This window comes from Equus asinus, chromosome 2 (genome assembly GCF_041296235.1).
Source record: "Equus asinus isolate D_3611 breed Donkey chromosome 2, EquAss-T2T_v2, whole genome shotgun sequence".
Classification (NCBI taxonomy): Eukaryota; Metazoa; Chordata; class Mammalia; order Perissodactyla; family Equidae; genus Equus; species Equus asinus.
In genome coordinates, this window is record NC_091791.1 from 56,369,248 (window position 1) to 56,385,977 (window position 16,730).

Genomic DNA, 16,730 nt, shown 5'->3' on the forward strand with positions numbered 1-16,730 from the left:
TGAGGAAGTGACTTGCCCAAGGGCCTGCAGGTAGCAAGCAGCAGAGCTGAGATTTAGTCCCAGGCCATGTGGCTCCCAAGCTTGGGGTCTTACTTACTTGTGCGCCCCCAGGAGTACTCATACCTGATTTTGACAAATATATTATCTCCTTTCTCATTTCAAGCACTATTATATAGGCATTATTTTCTACATTTGATGTGTGAGGAAACAGAAGCTTAAAGAAGTTATAGTAACTTGCCAAAAATCAGAAGGCCACTAAATATGATTTAAACATAAGTTTTCTGACTCTAAAATCTACATTCTTATACACTGTCCCGTTCTCTGCAGTGCCTGTGACAAATGGAGAAAACCCTCCACTGAGTGATGTACTTCTGGTGTCATAAAGTAGGAAGAATATCACCAGGCCACAGAATTTCAGAGTTGAAAGACATCATCTAGTCCAACCTACTTCTTTTACAGGTGGGGAATTCAAACCCAAAGAGAGCAGAAACACCACCACCTCACTGCAATCCCAGTGTCCTCACCAAAGGGTTGGGCCTCTCTAAAATCTCATCTCTCTTTTCCCTTTATGTTGGTTTTCCATTTAAAAATTCGTTTATATAGAAAAAATTGTTATAGTACACAACTGAGAGGAAATTGTAAATATTCACTTTTATCATTTTAGAATGAAGAAAACCTTCAGTATTTCACATCCTTTATTTTCTCCAAAGCTTCATTTCAAAAAGCATTATCTCTGTTTGTCATCTTAGAAAATATAAAATCATTTGCTAGAAGGGCATGCAGCACAACATGTATCAAACTTGTCTCTAGGAACCATAGGAAGACAAAAATTGTGACAATTTATACCCAGCATCCATGAAGAACTCTGTCCATTGTGTCTGCTTTTATCGATTGTCCTCCTACTTGGACAAACATAATCACTTAGGTCTTTGAGTGATTTTCACCTTCACATTGATCTTGGATACACTGTCCAGAAAAATGATCAAAATTTGTGGTTGTCTGAGATTTGCAAGTGTTCATTAAACTTTATTGAAAGTGATCCCAGAAAATATAACTAGAGCTTATTATAACATATTCTGCAGGTTAGAAAGATGTTTTAGCCCCATGAATATAAAGCAATTCTTCATTTGCAGCAAAGACATGCCATTTTCAATCTTATTATTTCATCATGAAAATAATCAGCACTTTTCCCTTTTATTTTCCAGGCAAGGGGGTTCTTACGTACTGCAATGGCCATTAAGTAATATTCATTAAGTGATACTGTCATTGTGTATTATTATTTTATAACAATCATAAATTAGATAGGAAGGGCATAATCCCTCATTTTCTGGATGAGCTTAAAGCCCAGAGAGGTTAAGCAAAAAGATCAAAGCCAGACGCTGAGAGGTGGAGGGACCCTACTGCAACTCAGGTTTGTCATCTGCAGCCAGCATCCTGAAAGATCGCATTAGGTTGCCTCCCCTAGTTTAATAAATTTCTCTACCATCCAAAACCAAAGTTTTACATCTGTAACATTTTTTGTGTTTATTTCAATGAGTAGTTTTCTTAAGCTTTCATTCAGATATGTTTTTTTAATTAGAATTTGCTGAAACAAAACGTTTTTCTAATGCCCTTAAAGAATCACTGTTATCATTTCCCATAAGCAAAGCAAACTATTTAAAGAGACAGCATTCTTAGGCGTGCGGTGCCACTTCAAAGTCCTTCCACTTGCTGTGCAAAAAGTCACCCTAAAATACTTTATCCTGAACCCACGACCTCAGAGAACACAGTGCTGGGTATTCGTTCCTACAGGCACAGTTAGTTACATTGGTTGATAGCCACAAGTAAAGATCACTTCCTTTCTTGATACAAAATTATTAAAGGTATTAACACCATATGGGTAACTTTGAAGAATAGTTCGTTTTGAGGAAAGTTCTATGATCAAAGGTAGCTAAAGCGGTTCAGTGTTATAGCTGCAGATACAATACAGAAAACAAGTTTTTCCTTTAAAGAGATGGAAAGTGACTCTGATATGATATCCTGAGAGAGTTCTTGATAAATGTGCACTGCTGATTTGCAGGACTTTTGAAGTCATGACCTGTAAATTCAGAGAGGGGATAGACTCACTCTTCCATGGGTGCGGAGGCACCTCTCGCCTTCTGTGTGCTATTATGGTTGTCAGAGCAAAGTCTAAGGACCTACTAAACTAGGCTTCCCAGGGATGCTGCTCTGTAAAACTCTAGCAGCTCTATCTTTAAAAACAAGTGGGTAAGGTTAGAGAGAAGGGGACATGCGAAAAACACTTTTTCCTTTCAAAGAAAGAATCAATATGACCAGTTCGTATGTTGGTTCAATGCTAAAGTCGATCACCATTGTGCACTATACATTTCACTAGAAAAAGGATTTATTTTCCTAACATTCTGTATCATGCACACCTCAGTGCTTCACAGATGTATTAGTAATTTTCCTAAATTTATAACCACACTGGGCTTATACATATCCCTCATAAAGTTGATGCAGGAGTGGTAATAGGTTTACACAAAAATTGTAATTTATGTCATGCTGTTTTGTTGAAGAGAAGCTGGCTTCTATTTATAGCTTTAATAAGCTACTGCATGCTTCCTAATTGTGTAACCTGTGGGGTTACGGGATATGTAAATTGAGAAACACTTTTATCTAGGAACCCCAGATGGTGTCTGCTTGTAATATATGCTTTCTTGAAACATATTCTTCTAGAGAAAATTGGTTTTTAGATTAAAATATTAAGGACAATTTATGTTCCTATAATATTTTTTATTTTATACTTCAATTCCAAAATTTATAATATATTTGCCAGAGATTTACTATAATAGCTTACAGAAAAAAATTCTAAACAGAGATGGTGGTAATGCTGTAATTTTTTAAAATTATGACTTTATTTTTTTATTCCGATAAAATATGTCATTCATAAAAACATCAAGTAATATAGAAAAGTTCATAGAAAGTTTCATCTTAGATAATCCAAATCCCATTTATCAGAAAGAAATAACCATCTCCAGCACCAAGTAAACATCAGTCCAAATATATCTAAATATCTATTAAGATAGAAAGATGGATCAGGGAGATGTAAACATAAAGAAGCCTTAATTTTAAGAAAAATGGAATCAAATTACATACAATATTTTAATATTTAAATGTCACATTTCCTTCTACTTGGACTTAACTAAAAAAATATTGAACTGAAAACTAGACGAATTACTGAAATTCAGATAAATCTTTCTCACACACAAAGCATAATGTTTTCTTTTCTAAAAGGGCATTCCAAAGTTGAGCAAAAAATAGAAAAACTTTAGGAGATTGGATTCTCTTCAATTCTCTACATCAATATTAGGCAGTAGCTATTAACCTCATGTTATGGACAAAAGGAAATGAGCTTGCTGATAGGTTTTCAATATTGCCTTCACTTACTCCCATCACTGTCGTTAATATGTTTACATTATCACAGTTTATAACATTTATATTCTATTCTATGACTCTACTTCCTAAAGTTGTTGTTTTTGACCCATAATTAGATATATTTGATAACTATTTAATAATCAGAGCTTCTCGATTCTTGAGCTATTGATATTAATTCATTCTGTGTGTTGTGTGTGTCTGTGTGCGTGTGTGTTCAAAGAAGGGCTCCAGGGTTCTATACTGTCTAGGTCCTTTCCTGCTTTAGGATGTTTGCCTTTTGACATTATATTCAACTGGATACAAAACTTGGGTCACACTTCCTTTCCTTCAGAACTGTGTAGAAACTCCTTCTCTGGCTTCTGACATTGTGTGGAAAATGGAGGCCAACCTATTTTCCCACTTATATGTATTTTGGTTTTTTTCCTTAAAAGTTCATATGATTGAGTCTTTCTTTATCCTTGAAGTTCAGGAAACAGTACTAAAATATTTCTTGGTATTCATTATTCTGTATAAATTTTCCTAGGATGTAGTATGATCTTTCAATTTGAAGACTCAAATCTTTGTAACAGTTTTCTTCTTTTTATTTTTGTATTTTTTGTTGATTCATTTTTTTCTATTCTCAGAAACACCAATTATGCAAATGTTGGCTCTTTTCATTGTCTTCCATATCTTTCATCATTTCAAAAATTTTATATTATTTGTACACATTTCATTTTTACAGAGTTTTTCATACCTAGTATCTATGCCTCTGACTTCATTTTCCATCGTTTATTCTATTTGTGTTGTTTCTAGTGTGTATTTTATTTCTGTTATTGTTTTCCTTTCCATTTTCTTCTTTTTCTTAACTCTGCTAGCTCCATTTTCACCTTCTTTTATTGCTGTATGCTGTTTTCTCTAAACTCCTCTGTCTCTCTCTGAACTCTCTTTTTTAGGAAACATATCTCTTGTGATATATACTTTTCATAGCTCTTTTGCTTGTTCTCCTCTCATGTGAAAGAGAAAAATGGCAGTTTTTGTGCAAGGATTTCTCCATTGGTCACTTTCTGATCACCACTCATCTTTGAAAGAGGCTGGCAAAAAAACAAGTAGCACAGTAGGAACGGGAAGGGAGAGGGGAATGGAATGGCTGGAAATTAGCTGGGGAGTTGGCAGCCAGTATTTCTGCTTATGACTCAAATACCTTCTTTCCAAATGTTTTGTTTCCTTAACACTGAAACCACTTATCCCCCAGTTTTTTCATTAAGGAGTGTGCATGGATCTCAGCAGTTTCTCTCTACAGCAGCGTGCTGCCTACTTCCTCCACTTTCTCCTCTGACAGACTGCTGGACCTAGAGACGAAGTGCTAGAGAATAGAATGATGTGGTTGGCAGAACGTCCCTCTGAGGCTTCCCTCCCCTACCATCCTAGAGTCTCAGATGGGTCTCTACAGGGATATTCTCCATTTTTCTTATGGCTCCCAGAAATCAAGCTCTCTTTAATCAGAGACTCTCAAATATGCCTTTCAGGAAAGAGCACATATTGTTGAAGTCTGAGGCAGCCACTGTCATCTTTCAGTAGGCTTGATTATCTAGGCAGAGGTTATAATATCTAATATATGAACTTCATAATTTATACCATTGAGGTTGTGGAAGTTTGCATACTTCCTCGGACATGGCATGTTTCTCTCTCCCTCTCTGCCTTCTTTGATATTTTCAGTGGACTTTGAGGGAACAAGGAGAAGAAAAATGCCTCTACAACATGTAAAATTGGAAATATGTGAATATTTTATATTCCATATACCATTTTACCATCAAAATGTCTGATTAAATGCAGGGGATTTCCAGTCAGTTCGTATGAAAAATATCAACAAGTGCTATATACGAGAAGGACCTAAACACTTGGCTAGGTGCAGATGTCAGTACAAAAATCAACAAGCAACAATCTGGACTCATGGAGCTTACAGATTCGCAGGTAATCACTGCACAATGTAATAACTGTTACAACAACTGAATGAATATTGTAGTATGAAAACGTGCAATTTACTACTGAAGTATTTCAAGTCCATAATTCATATTCATTGAGGGCTGACTATGTTAGATCTAGCAACATTACTAATATTGCCAAACTCAAAGAAACTAGGCAGAAAGAGGTTAGGTTAGTTGCCAAGTGCATAGAGACATAGAGGTAGAGGGTTTCTAACCAAATTTCAAGATTCTTTTCTGCTACATATGCTGCCCTGAAAACAAGAACTGAGTTGATTACATGACACAAAAATAAACCCACTCTGTGAGCCATAATTAGTCCCCCATGCACCACATGGGGATCCACATTCTATCTTCAGTGAGCCACACTGGGATCCATGATGAATCCTCTACAGCCTGCAGTGCGATCCATGCTTTGTCCTTTATGGAGTACACTGTGACTCACCCTCCTGGAGCAACAGAGACTCATACACCTCTACCCGGGACACCAACCATAGTTTTAATGTTTGCATATGTAGGTATCTGGACATATTTCTTTCTTGCAGGACAGTTGATAGGTCAACCAAAAACATTGGCTAAATCAGATATCACAAAAAATTATCTGTGTGTATATAGGTATATGCCTTAAACATATGTATTTTAATTTAAAATAAATAAATATTCACTCAGTTGCCCACTGTTTGATATAGGGTCAAGGCTTTATATTTTAGTAATGGTTTAATCTTTAGAAATATACAGTTTTTGCATTTTTCACTTTCATTTATTTTTAAGCATAATGACACGAGGCCAACTGTACTAAGTGTCTATGTTTTTATAATATACCTCTACTCTTTTATTTTTCACCCATTTCTGATTTGGCAGCCTTTTTAAAGCATTTCTTAATCTTACCAATGTATTCAATTTAGTTTACAAACACAAAATCACATTTGTATTTTGCATTCCTAGTTTATTGTTTTAGATGATATTTAATTAAATTACATAACAAAGATTAACACAACTGGTATAAACATGCTTGGGAACAAATACAACTGACCATTGAAGAAACTGTCAACTCAACTAGTGAGAGCAGGAATAGACAGACCTGCTGGTATTGTTACGTAGTGATTGAGACCATGGGCTCTGGAGCCTAGCTGTGAATACTGAAAAACCATTTACTAGTTGAGTTAACTACAGACAAGTCACTTAACTGCTCTGTGCCTCGGTTTCCTCATTTGCAAAATGGGAATGATAATAGTATCTACATTGAGAATTTGCTGTGAAGATTAAGGGAGTTAGTTTATGCAAAGCACTTAGAACAGATCCTGGCAAGTGTTTAGTTCATGCAGAAATATTAGTTATTATTACTAGCCAGGCATTCAGTGTACAATGGGTATTAGTCAATGTGTTTTGCAGAAGGAATGGAAAACAGCTAACGTGGTAAGTGGGTTAAATAGAGGCTGTTAAGAAGAGCTCTTATTTTCAGTATTTGCTTCTTAACTAGTGACCCTTACTAGATCATGAGTATCCTGAGAACAGGAGTTACATCTGTTTTATTCACAGTGCCTGCATTTACTGAATATTTTCTGAGTAAATGAATGAATCACGTTTAAATATGGTAGGATGATAAAGTTGCTACAACATGACATCAATACTACCTTATAAAAATGGGTTAATTTACATTTAAAAAATATTCATGTCTCCTTTCTAATTTGATGCTCACAACAACTTTATAGCATATGTAATTATCTCCATTTGAGAAATAAGAAGACGGAAGTGCAGGGCAGTTAAGCAATTTGTTCCAGGTCACACAGTGAGTCATTGATGGAGCTGGGGCTCAAAGTCAGGACTCTTCTTCCGACTTCACCCATGCAATGTCATCCTCTCAATTCAAAGAGACCTCAAATAATCTCAGCTAATCCTTTGCTCTCTCCATGAATGCCATCTCCCCTGTTTGTCCCATTTGACTTCTGGTGTTCCTTACTCACTTTAAGTTCAAATTCTAAGCATCTGCTTATGAAGGTATCAGGTACTCTTCCATTCATGTCTAATTTTCTCTATTGCTGTAACTCTGTCATAAAAACAGCCAAGCATGAGATTAAATGTGGTCTATGAAATAAGAACGTCACTTGTTTAATTTGCTTTAAATACCTCACCTTTGATGCATTTAACAACATAATTATGTTAATACCAATACTACTGCTTTACCTCACTGTGTCAAGAAGCACAATATTTTAGACTCTGTCAAGGTCACCATCTCTTGCAAAACAGTCCCAAATCACCCAAAGATAAAAAACATGCTATCAAAAGCTGTGAATGGACAGATTTATAGAAATTTATATAATAGTAGTTTAATGAAATCAAATGGCTGGGCCACCTCAAACTAGGCCAATCTTTAAAATATCATCTTAGCAAATGAAGTGAATAACTGAAAAGGTGGTGGGTGTCTGTATGTGGGTATGTTTCGAAGGTTTTTGAGAGAGAAAAAGAGCTCAAATATACAGCCTCCTGTTTAAATATAATGTTAAGAAGACAAGGGCTTCTTTATATGTGCAACCATTTCTATATGTGTCCATTCTATGCTCTTATTTTAAAGAGTTCTCTCCTGCATGAACGGCAACAAGGATATTGTAACTCTTCCCAATAGAAAGGTCATGTGGGGTTCATCTCTGTCTATTTATAGGGCTCAAGAATTTTTACCCTTTACAAGTTTCAAAACAACCCAAAATTAATTGAATTCAAACAATTCAACAAATATTTACTAAGTTTTGTTAAGTTTTATCCACTGTTTGGGGCACTATGAAGAATCAAATATTGCTTAAGGACAGCCCTTCACTACAATGAACTCAAAACTAAAAGGAAAATTCAGATCTGGACATCAAAAATTATTTTACAGGAAGAATGAGATGAATAAAGCATAAGAGGAACACAGACAAAAGAGGTTAATTCTAATGGGAATCATGTACGCTTCAGGGAAGAGGTAGTATTTGGTGGTTTCTTGGTTAGTAGAATTTGAACGCAGGGGTTTCAAGTGAAGAGACAAGAGTAATGACATGGAAGAGGAAAATAAAGGAACTAAGGAATAAGAGTATGCCAGTGTGACTGATACTTAGAATATTTGGAAGATAATGGGACAAAAGGCTAGGAGGCTGGTTAAACCTTGAATGTGGAGTCTGGAATACCAACTGAAGGAGTTCAGCCCTATTTCATAGCTAACAGTCAGACATAAAACTTTTCCTTATTTTGTTTTTGCAGTGGCATAATTTCCTGGCTTTTGTGGCTGTTACTCTGCCAGCAGAGGGAAAAATGCGATGGAATAGGAAGGCCAGTTAGGTTATTGAAATAATCTAAGCAAAAATTATAGATCACGAAAGAAAGTTTAAGTAGCCAACACTGCACTGGGGGAAAAAAATAGTTCAAGCTTGTTAGTTATTAAACAAAGGCATATTCAGAACATAGTACTATCTCACCCCTTTTAATAAGCCAAAACTTTAAACAATGATTGTCAAGTTAAAATATATAGGGAGAGTTTGTATATAAACAGTGAGTAAATTAGTAAAAAATACTTTTGGAAAGGAATTTAATGATGTATTTTTAAAATTACATGAAACTTTTCCTATATTTTCACTCATTGAGAAAAACATCCAAATTTAAAAGATCACTTATACAAAGAGAGTCACTGAAGTATTATTTGTGATAGAAAAACCATTAGAAACATCCTAAATGTCTCAGAAAAAAGTTAATATAACAAAAAATACAACAAAAAATTTGATGGGCTCTTGTGTAGTTATTAAATTCATATTCCTGAAAGCTATGTTGTGATATAAAAATGTGTAAAAATAGAATAAAGTTGTATCTATAGTATGATGGCAATCGAAAATGTGTATATATATATATATATATATATATATATTCTGAAAAGAATGGAAAGAATGCATACAAAATGAAAACAGTTGAAATACTGAAAATTTTCCTCAATATTTCTGAAATTATTAAAATATATGTGATAAATAATTTAAAGTTTTCATGAGTTGCTGAATTAGGACAATGGCCATCCAAATGAAAGGAAGAATTGTAAAGGGAAACATGGTAGAAGTAAACAGGAGTGAAGCATCCGAAGTCAGAACAGATGAATGGAAGGAAAGAGTAGACGTGGAGGCTGAGAGTCTGCTAGGACAGTCAGAGAATTTAAGTAAACTAAGAACTTTTATTCATGACAATTAAAACAAACAAGTTCAGTTTCAACTACTAAGGTGCAAATAGATCTTCCCTAGGTATTTGGAAATATGATGTGTATTTCTGAAGAAATAGCAGTGCTAAGATAGAAACCTCAAACTTTCCCCAAAGTAGCTTAAAAGCCAAGGAAGTGGGGAAAATCAAATTTCAGAGTTTAGAACAAGAGAAGACAACTTTGGAAAGAACATGAAATAATATTTCCAAATAGAAGATGGGAAATTTGAAAGGACCACAGAAGCATGGTGGGAATGAACCATCACCGTTACAGATTCAGGTTAGTACTCTGTCATGGCAACTGAGAGAAAGCTTTCTCTGTGTGTGTGTGTGTGTGTGTGTCTGTGTGCACGCGTTTCTATGAAGGAGAGATTTTATCCAAACGTTATAGAGAAATGGAAGAGGAGAAAGGGAAAAAGAGACAATGGAAGTTGGCTAATAGAAGACCACTTCAATAAAGTAGTTTCCACTGACTGGAAAGAGTAAAAGGCAGATGACAAAGGAAAGAGTGGGAAAGTAGGGAATGAAAACTATGCCTTCCGCCTTCAAAAAGTGAATTTAGTAAGGCTGCAGGATACAAAGTCAGCGTTAAAAAAATAAGCATACTATTATGTACCAACTACAAATAATTGGCAAGTTGAAAACAAAATTTGCCAAGTGAAATTAAAGAAGACTGAAATAGATTGAAAGATATACCATGTTCAAGGATAGGAATACTCAATGTTTTAGAATGTCAGTTCTCCCTAGTTGCGCTAAATACCCAATTCAACTCCAATCAAAATCCCAGTAGACTTTCTGTGGAAATTAACAAGTGAACTCTAATGTTTTTTTGGAAGTTAAAAGGACCTAGAACAGCCAAGTAAAGAACAAGATGGTATGGAAAACTTGAGGTGGTATCAAGATCAAGAATCTAAGTAGTCCTGAATGAATAGGGTATAAGAAAGAGAGAGTCAGGGAGTGTGTAGCTGCTGAAAGGTCAGTGTGGACAGTAGAATAAGGCCATCCTCCATAAAATGTTTTTTTCATGGCTCTTCATGCTTCCTGAACTCAAGAACATCAGTGAAGAAGTGTCAGACTGTAGCAGTAATTCTCAACCCTGGCGATCCAACAGGCTTACCTATGGACCTTTTACATGCAAAGATAACTAGAATCTACCCCCAGGTTATTGTTATTTAATAGAATCTTTTCTAACTTAAAGAATCTAGGGCAATACATGATTTTCTACCTTACATACCCGGGAGAAGGCATAATGCTATCAGACAAATTGATGATCCTCACCTCGGAAAGACTTGAGGTAGGAATCATTGAGGGTCCTAAGCCCCATCTCTACGTTGTCATTACGATCTATGAAGAAAATCAAAGTCGATGTGTGTTGATGCATTTCAGACTTAATGATCTTCTTAGAAGGATACCAGGGAAAAATTACCTGTAATACAAATTACTGAAACATGGTTGGGATTTTACATGACACAATGTGCAAGAAAGTATATTAGACTGAAAGACTAGAATTTCTTGGTTTTACAATTTTGCTACAGATTGTACAACTTTAGGCAAAAAGATAGTCAATACTTTGTGCTACTTGTGTAACTCAAGGGTAAGAGACTAGATGATGTCTAAGGTTACTTTAAGCTATTATTCAGTTTCTAAACCTCAGGGTCTGTATTAGTTTTCCATTGCTGCTGTGACAAATTACCAGAAATGTAGTAGCTTAAAACAACACAAATTTATTATCTTATCATTCTGGAGGTCAGAAGTCTAAAATCAGCTTCACTGGGCTAAGTCGACGTGTCAGCAGGGCTGTGCTCCCTCCAGAGGCTCCAAGGGACAATATATTTGCTTCTCTTTTCCATCTTCTGGAGGCTGCTTATATTCCTAGGCTCATGGCCTCTTCCTCCTTCTTCAAAGCCGTTAGTGTAGCATCTTTAAATCTCGCTCCTCTTTCACTGCTTCAGTTATCACATTATGTTCTCTGAGAGTCTGACTTACTGCTTCCATCTTTACATCTTCTCATGTCTTTGACCTTCCTGCCTCCCTCGTATAAGTATGTTTGCAATTACATCATTGAGCCCACTTGCATAATCCAGTATAGTCTCTCTGTCTCAAGACCCTTAACCACACCTGCAAAGTCTCTTCTGCTATACAAGGGGAACATAGTTGCAAGTACTGGCAATTAGGACGTGAACATCTTTGGAGGGCCATCATTCAGCCTACCACAGGATCACACTAAAATATCCTTCAGAGTGGTTATGTGTCTAAGTTATTGCTATAACATAATTTTTCTAATTTTGAAAGAAACATAATAAAACCAACCATACAGCCAAGTGGGTTGTAACCAGCAATGAAGTCACCTTTGAAGAGTAGTAAATTGGTTCATTGATCTTCTCATTGCTCTGATTTCGGTAAATTACTTATTTGGAAGGGCTTTTAGAGCCTATTACACATTCTTTTGAATGTCATCATTGTTGCTTTTAATATTTGGACTTACTCAAAAGTTATTCAGAACCAATATTAATGAATAAAATGAGATGTCTCATACTTTTGAAACACTAAGTATGACTCATAAGAAATATTTTTTAGCATCACTCATCAACTGGCCTCGAAGGTAGTTACCAAAGAAAAGTTTAATAATGTTCTGAGTGACGGCAGCATCAAGGGAATAAGTATATGGTAGTTTATCATGACAAGTTTTAGAGAACAAGACTCATTCTCTTAAATAAATTTTGGTATATTTGTGTTTTAAAGTTATTTAATTAGTTTATAAGCATATGTTTAAGCACTAAAAAATATCTCCCCCAAACTTAAAAAGTTTTATAAAGGCTATATATCAAACCTTATATCTCTCCATATCTAACTTTTTAAAAAAATTTTTCTCCTTTTTAAATTTTTTGAGAAATCTGTATACTGTTTTCCATAGTGGCTATACCACTTTGCATTCCCACCAGTAGTATATGAGGGTTCCCTTTTCTCCACATCTTTTCCAACACTTGTTATTTGTTGTCTTGTCAATTATAGCCGTTCTGACAGGTGTGAGGTGATATCTTATTGTAGTTTTGATTTGCATTTCCCTAATAATCAGTGATGTTGAACATCTTTTCATGTGTCTGTTGGCCATCTGTATATCTTCTGTGGAAAAATGTCTGTTCATACCATCTGCCCATTTTTCCATCAGGTTGTTCATTTTTTTGTTGTTGAGTTGTATGAGTTCTTTATAAAATTAAAAATAGAAATATCATATGATCCAGCTATCCCACTACTGGGTATTTATCTAAAGAACATGAAATCAACAACTCAAAGAGATTTATGCACCCCTCTGTTCATCGGAGCATTATTCATGATAGCCAAGATGTGAAAGCAACCCAAGTGCCCATCAACAGATGAACAGATAAAGACGACGTGATACACACACACACACACACACACACACACACACTGGAATACTACTCAGCCATAAAAAAGACAAAATTGTGCCATTTGTGACAACATGGATAGACCTTGAGGGTATTATGCTAAGTGAAATAAGTCAGACAGACAAAGACAAATAGCATATGATTTTACGCCTACGTGGAAGATAAACACATAGTTAAAGAGAACAGATTAGTGGTTACCAGAGGGGGAGTGTTAAATAAGTAGCATGGAAAATAAATAAATTGTTCTAAAGCTAACTAACAGGGAAAACATTCAAGAAGATGTTGCCCTCACATCACCCCTTAAATGTCAGTCAAAATTACCTCTCAAGAAAGATGAGTCATATGAATATTCATATTCAAGGGAAAGGAACTTAGAAATTGGGTGGAAACCAATCTCTCCACAAAGAGTTTCCTTCTTTCACTTTGAGCAACTGGTGAAAAATTGGTTTATTAATGCCCATCATTAATTTTCATTTAAAACCTCATCTGTCAGGTCCTTAGCTGTTCAAAGAGTTGATTGACACAGAGAGAGATCTACGAAAAATAAAACTTATCTCATACTTTGACTAAAAGAATTCGGAAACCTAGAATCTAAAAAGCTTATTTTCCTCATATAAGCTGACAGGTTTTAATTTAAGATCATGTTAAAATAGCAACATTGTATATCAGGGTTCATGCCGTCTTTATTATTGTATATAGGATGGAGTTAACTCTGAGTTCTCAGAAAATAATTGATGATGAAAGATCTCCTCTTACCTAAATCACAAATAATTTCAAAACATCCAGCCAAATTGAAAACTTCCTGAGAGCAGAGATTTTTGCCTTCCATTTCTTTTCTATTCATTATAGCATCTTTGAATTCTGCTGATAGAGCAAGTGCTAAACAAAATGGGAAGAAAGGAAGAAGAGTAAGGAAAGAAGGAAAAGAAGAAAAAGAAAGGAGGACAAAGGAGGAAAGGAAAGAGGGGAAGAAGAAAAGGAGGAGAGAGCTGAATGAGCCAAGCAGAGCTTTTTTATTCCCCATGTGGGAGTTACTGAAAGTTTTACATCTGACATTCAACTGACATTCATCTGAAATTGGTATTCCTTGATTATTTTAATGACTCACTTAGAAAATATCAAATACAGATATTTATGTCAATGATAGTGACTTGTTCATTGCTCTTTTAGGACATTTTCATATAACTTTTCATCAGTACTTCTCTCTGAATTTGCCTGGGAAATATAACAAGTCCATTAGAGTATGCAAAAAAATATATTTTCTTCTTCTTTTCAAAGCTTTAAAATTCACATTGATTGGTATTTGCTTTTTGCTTCTGAATGATAAACTCTTAAGTGAATGTCATAATGATGAGGAGGAGAATGACTATGTCACTTTATATTGGTATAGTACTTTGTGATTTATAAAGCCTCCACCTATATTTTCTCCCTTGACCCTCATAACAATCCTTTGAAGCAAGCAAAGCAGTTGGTATTAACTGTATTTCACAGATGAAGAAATGAAGTGAAGTTCAGACCAGAATTCATTCTCTTCTGATCCTAAGACACTGTAGTTTCCCCTAACGGTAGAGAGCACGCTGCACTGCATGGGATGACTTTATATGGAGCTCAGTCTTTTCACTGGACTTTTCTGTCCATTCTTATTTCTTTCATTTTTCAAAAACTTAAACACAATGACACAGGCATAGAAATTAAATTTGGTCTTCAAAGCAACAATTTTATTGACTCAAAAGCTAGAAAATAGACATGGAGACTAAGTATTGCCCATGGCTTGCATGACTTCCTGTATTTAATGTTTCTCTACCTGGCTAAAATTTAGGATTTGTCAAATCAGTCTTTACGAGAAAAAAAAATCTAATCCAAGGAAGTAGCACTTGGAGGGAGTGGACAGGCTTTGGGGAACTAGGAAGGAAAGACTCCAGTCAGGAAGCCTGTGAAATTGTCTAGACCCTTCGAGGATAGAATGTCATTATTTCAAAGAGCATGTACACTGGGATGGAATTTGCCAGCCCAAGAAGCAAGTCAGAGATAAGTTATACAACAAGCTATTTCTACTTTTAAAAAAAAATGTTCTTGAAGTTTCTTTTACCTTAATATTTAGCAAACTATTTTAGGATATTCAAAAACTAGAACTATTCATATGTTCTAAGAAAAATGGAAGCAGGCTAGTGAAGTAATTTTAATATTTTTCAGGCTTCTTCCCAAGCATTCTACAAGTAATTTGATTAGGAAGAAGAGAAAGCCCTGGGTAGACTGTTAGCAGTTTAGTATAAAAATATCTAAAGTAGGCGGCTCAGTGGCGCAGCAGTTAAGTCTGTGCACTCCGCTTTGGTGGCCCAGGGCTCACCCGTTCGGATCCCAGGCACAGACCTACACACCATTCATCAAACCACACTATGGCAGGCATCCCGCATATAAAGTAGAGGAACACGGGCACAGATGTTAGCTCAGGGGTAATCTTCCTGAAAAAAAACCCCAAAAAACAAAAGTAATGGGTCATTTTAACATTTGGGTGCAAGCACAAGGCAAAACTCAACTTTTCATTCTAGCACACACTTAGAAATTAGGCAGAGTACTTCAAAAATTGCAGCAATTATATTACAACTCAGAGCAACCCAGAACTCCCTATTAAATGTTCTTGCTGTGCATTCCATTTATAACATCACTAGTTCAGGAGTTCAGGAGTACATGTGGATGTAGGAGCACATTATGGTGAGTTCAAACGGTGTACTTAGCCTATCATTGATCTTGCCTAACATCCCCCTACTGTTAGGCTTAACCACATCTTTTATTAGCTGATGACTTCTGTCCAGGCCATTATTTCATTAGCTAAATCTTAACAGCATTTTCAAAATGTTAATTTATGCCCTAGACTCTTATTAAATAAAATATGCATTTTTAGTTGAAATAAGAGGTTTCAACAAAGCAACAGAAGCAAATTCATTTGAAGGTTGTTACATTTACAAGCAAACAGGGTCACAGATATTTTGGAGCTGGTTCAGAGTAGGTTGACTCAAGTTGGCAGGACCTATAAAGAAAGGTTAAAGCAGTTAGCATTTGGTCCTGGTTAAGGGGTAATTTAATTATTGAATCAGAAAAAGAATGGTGAGCAGCAGGTCTGCATCTACCCTGAGGGAAGCAAGCACACACAACCCTGATTTAAATTACAGAACCGAAGATTGTGAATGTCATGAATGAGTTTTGACATTGGATTATTTAACACTGTGTATGTTACTACAGGGAAGTTTGCTATGGCTTTTTCTGGGTCCCATTAAGAATAAATTGTCACTTTTTAAAAAAGACTTGCGTAGTTCTACTTAAGAATGGACAAAAGGACTACATATTCTTACAAATTTACTTTAAAATGTCTGATTCTATATTAAAAATCAGTCTATACCTGAGCTGTCCAATAGGGTAGCAACTAATCTCTTGTGGCTTTTTAACTTAAAATTAAAAATCCAGTTCCTCGATTGAGCTAGAAACCATGCTCAATGGCCGCATGTGGTGAGCGGTTACTCTTGGACAACACAGATAGAGAGCAACCTCTATCATGGCTGAAAGTTCTACTGGACAGCACTGACTAGACATGCATATTCCAAGTGCCTCACCAGTGCTTTATTAAGATACGTATGCCCTATATTTCGAACATCCTGATGGGAAAACTATTTTTGAAAATAAAAATAACCTGTAATAGTCATATAGAAGGTATATTTCAATTATCACAAGAATCTGTTTTCAATGT

At 35.5% G+C, this 16,730-nt stretch overlaps 2 protein-coding genes across 19 annotated transcripts in view; one reads left to right on the forward strand and one right to left on the reverse strand.

Moving 5' to 3' along the window:
* CTNNA3 (catenin alpha 3) overlaps positions 1–16,730 on the reverse strand; it is a 1,499,312-nt gene that overhangs the window by 939,901 nt on the left and 542,681 nt on the right. The window contains exon 9 of one of the 18 annotated variants that reach the window (XM_070488719.1): positions 9,400–16,016. The exons of the other annotated variants lie outside the window; for them this stretch is intronic. Within the exon in view, the coding sequence (XP_070344820.1) occupies positions 15,965–16,016 (52 nt within the window). The 3' untranslated portion in view covers positions 9,400–15,964. Of the gene's footprint in view, positions 1–9,399; positions 16,017–16,730 lie in introns of those variants that run through there. 18 annotated transcript variants of the gene reach the window in all.
* Positions 1–16,730, forward strand: part of LRRTM3 (leucine rich repeat transmembrane neuronal 3) — a 192,610-nt gene that overhangs the window by 83,981 nt on the left and 91,899 nt on the right. The gene's annotated exons all lie outside the window — the stretch shown is intronic.